General features: G+C 32.5%; 1 protein-coding gene across 1 annotated transcript; it reads left to right on the top strand.

The window, feature by feature from the left end:
* Nucleotides 1-1,733: 1,733 nt before the first annotated feature.
* On the top strand, nucleotides 1,734-4,955 carry LOC131530178 (gastrula zinc finger protein XlCGF8.2DB-like). Its single transcript, XM_058760344.1, has 3 exons — nucleotides 1,734-2,315; nucleotides 3,023-3,349; nucleotides 4,252-4,955. Exons 2-3 carry the CDS (start codon nucleotides 3,301-3,303, stop codon nucleotides 4,953-4,955), a joined length of 753 nt encoding a protein of 250 aa, XP_058616327.1. The 5' UTR covers nucleotides 1,734-2,315; nucleotides 3,023-3,300.
* The last annotated feature ends 2,123 nt before the right edge of the window (nucleotides 4,956-7,078 follow it).

Genomic DNA, 7,078 nt, shown 5'->3' with positions numbered 1-7,078 from the left:
CAGTGGAAAATGCAGGCCTAGGTTAATGTAACCTCGAGTTAACATTGCTAGAGTTACACAACAAAGTCAATCGGACTTTTAAAATTCTCATGGACCTATACATTGTCATAAATTGCTACAAAAAAAGGCAATAACTTGTGGATGTGAACGTGCTAAGATTTTAGATTAAAATTTACTCAGTATTTTTTAGGTTTATGTGCAATGACTTTAAAACAGTTAAATTATATCAGAAAATGTATAATACAATTTTTCTATTCCCACACAGTTCATTTTATACATTAATTAATTGTGTATTTATTTAAAATTTTACTTAGAAATTCTAGTTCTCTATGAATTGTAATATTACAATGTAAAAAATATGACATAAATCTAGTATATTTTACTATACCTCAAAGTTTGTTTTTTCAGTGTAGGCTATATTTCATGTTAATTGCTCCTGGTTTCACCTCATTCATTATGCTGATCACCTGTAAACTACCAGTTAAAGTTCATTTCATTCTTCTCACCAGACTTAAATTATGCAGTTACTATTATGATATCTACAAGACACAAATGTCCTACAGCATTTATTTCATCATTAGTCTGTGTTAGACTATGTTTAATAGAAACCAATGAACAACAATTCAAACTCAACTGGAAGGAATTATGGAAACACTGATTTTTATTGGTTACATAACTGTACTTCTATTTATTCTTTTGACTTTTTTCTTAACATTTTAATATGTGTAAATATTAAATGTGAAAATCTTAGAGACAAAACAGAAATGCATGTGTAAATTTGTATAAAAATTCAGATAATTTACTATAAATACCAGATAAACATAAATGCTTAATATGTCAATTAGTAGAAAAACAAACTCACAAACTTTGGCAGATCTGCTCCTCCTTCAGTGAAGCTCCTCCCACAACAGTCACACCTTCAGTGAAGCTCCTCCCACAACAATCACAGCTTCAGTGAAGCTCCTCCCACAACACCTTCAGTGAAGCTCCTCCCACTGCAGTTCAGCAATAAATGCTGGAATATTCCCATCAGTCTACAAGTGAAGACGAGCATCAGAGCATCAGCAAGAAGTGAAATCTGCAGAGACAGAGTTTATTGAAGGACAGAGAGAACATGAGAGATCCAGAACACTGTAAAAAATGGAATGGGCTATTTACTTAAAAAAATTATGGTAACAATATTACACTTAATATTTTTGAGTAGTTTTTACGACTTGATTTTTTAATGGAATCTACCTGAAAAAATCATGTAAAATCTCCTAAATCAATTAATCTATGACACAATGAATTTAATATAATTAGTGAAGTGTGCTCATTTATTTTAAGTTGATTCTCAAAAGTCTGTGATTTTGAGTGAGGCCTGTTTGTATCTGACTTGGAGTTATTTTGTACATTTAAAAGATTGTATACAGCCAAACAGCTCAAGTAGGAAAATACTTGAACAATACTGGAAAATACTGCTCATTGAACAAGGCTTAATGCCTTAGAGGAGTAGTATCCATAACCATAAGCTCTACTCTTCTGCACAATGGTAACTATTGCACTGTGGAATGGAAACTTCAACGTAACAGAAACTCTTTCAAATGTCAAACATAACTGAACATTAAACATTAATAGATGTTGACTCAAAAACACATAAATAGCATTTAATTTCAATGCTGGGAACTAACAATCACCTCTAAAGTAAAACCGCAAAATTCAGCTAATTCTCTTAAAATAAATACTTAGCCTTCTTTCCTTAACCTTTTTTTAGTTTAATCAGTTCCTCAATTCAAGCCGATATGATGGCGTATTCCACACAAACTGAGGCCGTGTTTGTCACGTGATTTCTACATTAATAACACACAGCCATTTATTCTCGACACAAGCTCAGACACCTCGGTTCAAATATCACATCACTAGTTATTAGAAAAACAAGGTATATTTAGATTCATATGGACAAATGATAATGTCTGATAAAGATAGTTTTCACTGTCTTTATATTAGTGGTATTTTTTCTGTATCGTTTAAGATATAATTGTAGGCTTTCAGCATAATCTGACTCAAACTATCAGTTTCTATCAGCAAACTCTCAGAATAAAGTGAGCTGATCTGCTGCTGATCCTGAATGGCTTGTTTAATGAGTGTTTATAGTCTGAGGCTCATCAATATTATCAGCTGCTGAAAATCCTCTTTATTTCATGTCAATAGATCCTGTTTTCACCTCATTCATTATGCTGATGACTTCTGATGATCTGTAAATTGCCACATTAAGCTCATTTTATTGGTGTCAGCAGACTTAATCACGATCACAATCAGCAATTGTGACATTATAGGTAAGTATCATAACAATATGTTTTAAATAATCTGTAATAAACCATCCTTTATTCACAAAACACCAACACAATAAATAAATAAAAGTTGTTAAGTTAAACTCCGCTGGTGGGTTATTTCTTTCTTACAAATTTGTAAATTTATTTTCCTAAGTTTGTTTATTTAAATTTTCCCTTACATTGTTTATATTTGGTATATTTTAAATGCTGTAGTCCTTAGGTTTTACTATATTTTGTTGACTATGTAAATGAGAGGTAAGATAAATTGTAGGAATAAAATATGTGGATGAAATATTTTAGAAATAAAGAGAATTTGTGGATTTATTCTAAAACACTTTGCAAATAATTTACTTAAAAGATATTGAATTTGAATTTAATTTTGAATTTATTGCCATTTGCACAGGTACATTGTAGTACAGGTACATTGGAATTCGTGTGCGTTTCGCAGAGTCAGCTTTATAGGCAAAATAATAATAATAATAATAACGAATATATAAATATAATAATATAATAATAATAATATTATAATATAATAATAATAATAATAAACATATTAATAATAATAAAATAATATAATTATATAAAAATAATAATCAAATAATAATCAAATATATATAATTATAACAAAACGATATTTGAACAAATACTTAAATTGTGTGAACTGATGTAAAAAATAAACCCAGTAACCGATTTATCTTTAATTTTGGCAGATCTGCTCCTCCTTCAGTGAAGCTCCTCCCACAACAATCACACCTTCAGTGAAGCTCCTCCCACAACAATCACACCTTCAGTGAAGCTCCTCCCACAACAATCACACCTTCAGTGAAGCTCCTCCCACAACAATCACAGCTTCAGTGAAGCTCCTCCCACTGCAGTTCAGCAATAAATGCTGGAATATTCCCATCAGTCTACAAGTGAAGACGAGCATCAGAGCATCAGGAAGAAGTGAAATCTGCAGAGACAGAGTTTATTGAAGGACAGAGAGAACATGAGAGATCCAGAACCCTGCAGAATGAAACACACTGAAGAACAAACAGGTTGGTGTTTATTCTTGATCCTTCATCAATGAGACTGAGAAACAATAATGTTATAAATATTCAAGCAGTTCATCAGATTTAGTGGTTGTGGCAGAAAAAAACTTTGTGAAGTTGTGCAGAGAAAAAAAAACAGAGTTAAACTAATAAATAATATAGAAAGGGGACTTTATATGTGCAGGGTACAAAATAAAACACAATTCTGAATGGATAACAGGGTGGCAGATTTAGCATAAAAATGTATACTTTTAGATAAACTTGTATTTTATAGTGTAAAGTTATTTTTCTTATTACTTTGGTAACAGGGTTTGAAGAATGCAGTGAACATGGATTGAGATTATTTTCACATCATACTCTAGAAAGCAGGGATGCACGATATATCTGCAAACATGTTTGTGTTTAATGTTATGAACTGTTACGGGGAAAGCGCATATATTTCTTTGTAAGGCAGTAGATACTAGGCTACTGTACTGGATATGTTTGATTTATGTTGAAGTGTTTGGGACGTGGATTTAATGGTAAACCTTTGTTTTTGTAATGTAGCTTTAAAAAAAATACATTAGCATTTTGATTTGGATTTAGATTTATCTGCAATTATATCAGTTATTGGCTTCCATATATAAATAATTATTGGTATCGGCCAAAATGTTAATATCGATGCATTCCTACTAGAAAGAGTTCAGATGATGTCACTTCCTGGGTGTGGCCATTTAAGAAACACTTTGTTTTTTGAAAAAAGGATGAAATTGTGTCTAAACTGTGTTGAGTTAAAATGTAGATTCAATATAGATCATTATATCTCATTTTATAAAAATGCATAGAATGGTTCAAAGTCGTTGTCTGCTTTTACTTCACATTTCTTTCATTTTTATTATTTATTTTGTGACTTTTTACTTTCATTTCAGACCTGATGGAGGAGAACGAGGAGAGTGAACAGCAGAAATATCATCGTGGCAAACCTAGAGATAAAACTCACTCTCAGACTGAAAGAGTTTCTTTACTGAAAAGAAGAGACGAGAAAAGTTTCACCTGCACTCAGTGTGGAAAGAGTTTCACATACAAACAGAGTCTCAAGAGACACATGAGGATCCACACTGGAGAGAAACCATTCACATGTGATCAGTGCGGGAAGAGATTCACACGATCAGAAAACCTTAAGGAGCACATGATCATCCACACTGGAGAGAAACTGCATGAATGTGATCAATGTGGAAAAACATTTTCATGGGCTTCAAACCTGAAGGATCACCTGAGAGTTCATACGAAGGAGAAACCACATTCATGTTCTTTCTGTGGAAAGAGTTTTTCACATCCGCAGAGTTTAAAACTACATCAGAAGATACACACTGGTGTGAGAGATTATATGTGCTTTACATGTGAGAAGACTTTTATTACAGCTGAACATTTGAAACAGCACCAGAGGATCCACACTGGAGAGAAACCTTACAAGTGTTCACACTGCGACAAGACATTCAGTCGGTCAGAAACCCTGAAATCACATGAGAGGATTCACACTGGAGAGAAACCGTATCACTGCACTGCATGCGGGAAGAGTTTCACTCAATCATCTTCTCTACGCAGTCATAAAATAAACAATCACAATAAGTAGTTCATCTTCAAGAATGAATAATTTCATAATTGTAGTTACATCCAAAAACCTATGAAATTTTATGATTGCTTTTTTTTTTAAAAGCCTTGGGTTCGAGGACAGGAAGCATCAGGACAGGATGGGCAGGCGAACTCATGAATTGCCTAATAAACTATATTTCAGCTCACACCTGACTGTCTTTTTGACCGAATTTTGCCGTTTTGAACACAATTTGGCGCGTTTTTGATCATCTACCGCTGATTTCACCTCGGGCGATGACGTCATCAATCACGCGCTTCAGTGTGAGGTTTCTGAGGTGAGCACTTCACGCGATTTTATATAATGTAAAATACTCATTACACAGATTGTTTCATCAATATTTAACTTTTTTTTTTCTGAATGGTTTCATCCGGTGTTTGTGTATCTGCTAACTGCAGCACTTTAAAGAAGAAGGTTTTACGGTGTGTAGCCTACTGTTTTTTTCACATATGAAATATTACTATGTTAACTACTTAGGAATGTTATTAATATAGTAATAAAAATCGACTATATTCACATTCATATGGGCAAATCACAATGTTTGTCAAAGAATGGTTTATACCAGCAAACAAAGATGATCTGCTGCTGATCCTGAATGGCTTGTTTAATGAGTGTTTATAGTCTGAGGCTCATCAATATTATCAGCTGCTGAAAATCCTCTTTATTTCATGTCAATAGATCCTGTTGTCACCTCATTCATTATGCTGATGACTTCAGATCTGTTAATTGCCACATTAAGTCTGTATCAAATGACACGATCAGCTATTGTGACATTAGCATTATAACAACATTTATTTAATTAATCTGTAATAAAACATGTATTATACACAAAACTAAAACACAATAAACAAATGCAAGTTGCTAAGTTAAACTTCAATGGTAGGTTATTTGTTTCTTGTGAATTTGTAAATTTATTTTCCTAATTTTGTTTTTCATTTTTTTCTTACATTGTTTATATTTGGTATCTTTTAAATGCTGTAGTCCTAGTCTTTATTATGTTATGTTGTCTACAGGGGTTAAAGTTCTCTGGCACCATGCTGTATCTCCACCAAAAGCTTGTTACAAACTGAGAGATTTCGCTTGAGTCTGATGAAATGTTAGTATCAATTCGAAGTCTCTTTAAAGAGGACAATTAGGTATTTCTCTTTTCCAAATAAAAAAAAAAAAAAATTTCGAGTTCATTTCTCCTTCTTCCAACCATTTACGCCGTGACCTCACAAAAGCTCCTTTAGCTTTATTCTCAAAGATTTGATCCAGTTCTAATTGCAATTTAACTAACGTGTCTTTATCTATCTGAGACAAATTAATGTTTTCCATATATAAAAGTGATATGTTTAATTATGAAGTCCTCATTAACCCTTCTGACTTTGGCCATTTATTTTCCAAACCTGATGGCAAACTTCCTTACTGAATACTTCATAAATTCCCAGTGTTTCTCATACACTAGAAGCACTCGCCTTTCTATAAAAATCCTTTATAATATCTTTAACCATTTTTATTTTTAAATCGTTAATTTCCAAGGAGAGGGTTATTTAACTTCCAATAATTAAACCCTGATCTTTTTCCAGCCAAACTATCAAAACTAAACATAACATAAACCATTTTGTAATCAGTAAGAATGGAAGGAATTTAATGAATATCTATTTCCTTAAATTTATGTGCAAATTCTTTATACAGTAACCAAAAATCAATTCTGGATTGTTTGGAACCATCCTTATTACTCCATGTAAACTCAACTTTATCAGGATTCCTACTTCTCCATTCATCAAGACTATTAAGATGCAAACATAAATCATTAATAAAAGAAAAATTATTTTGTTGTACATGTCGTGGAGGTAAAGGATTACTGACACTATTCCAGTCTCCACCCAAAACTACACTGTAAAAAAAAAACAGAACACATTTACAGAACAAACAGTAAAATTTATAGTATAAAACTGTAATTTACAAACAAGGAAATCTGAATGTAAACCAGTAAATTCAACAACACACTGCTATTAGAATCTGTTTTGTACCTTTAACATACTGACCATAATAATGCAGGCGGTAAAAGAGAAAGCCACATGAAGAAAGAAAAGCTCATCACAGGTAGCTTCGCCACAAAC

The sequence above is a fragment of the Onychostoma macrolepis genome, chromosome 22, assembly GCF_012432095.1.
Source record: "Onychostoma macrolepis isolate SWU-2019 chromosome 22, ASM1243209v1, whole genome shotgun sequence".
NCBI classification, from domain to species: domain Eukaryota; kingdom Metazoa; phylum Chordata; class Actinopteri; order Cypriniformes; family Cyprinidae; genus Onychostoma; species Onychostoma macrolepis.
The sequence above is the reverse complement of the archived record's forward strand: the minus strand, read 5'-3'. Positions and strand labels throughout refer to the sequence as shown.

What these genes read in the sequence shown, in the direction of transcription:
- LOC131530178 (XM_058760344.1), top strand. Translation starts at nt 3,301, where the DNA reads ATGAGAGATCCAGAACCCTGCAGAATGAAACACACTGAAGAACAAACA. An exon ending in ACACACTGAAGAACAAACAG is followed by an intron (nt 3,350 to 4,251) that starts GTTGGTGTTTAT and finishes CTTTCATTTCAG; the next exon opens with ACCTGATGGAGGAGAACGAG.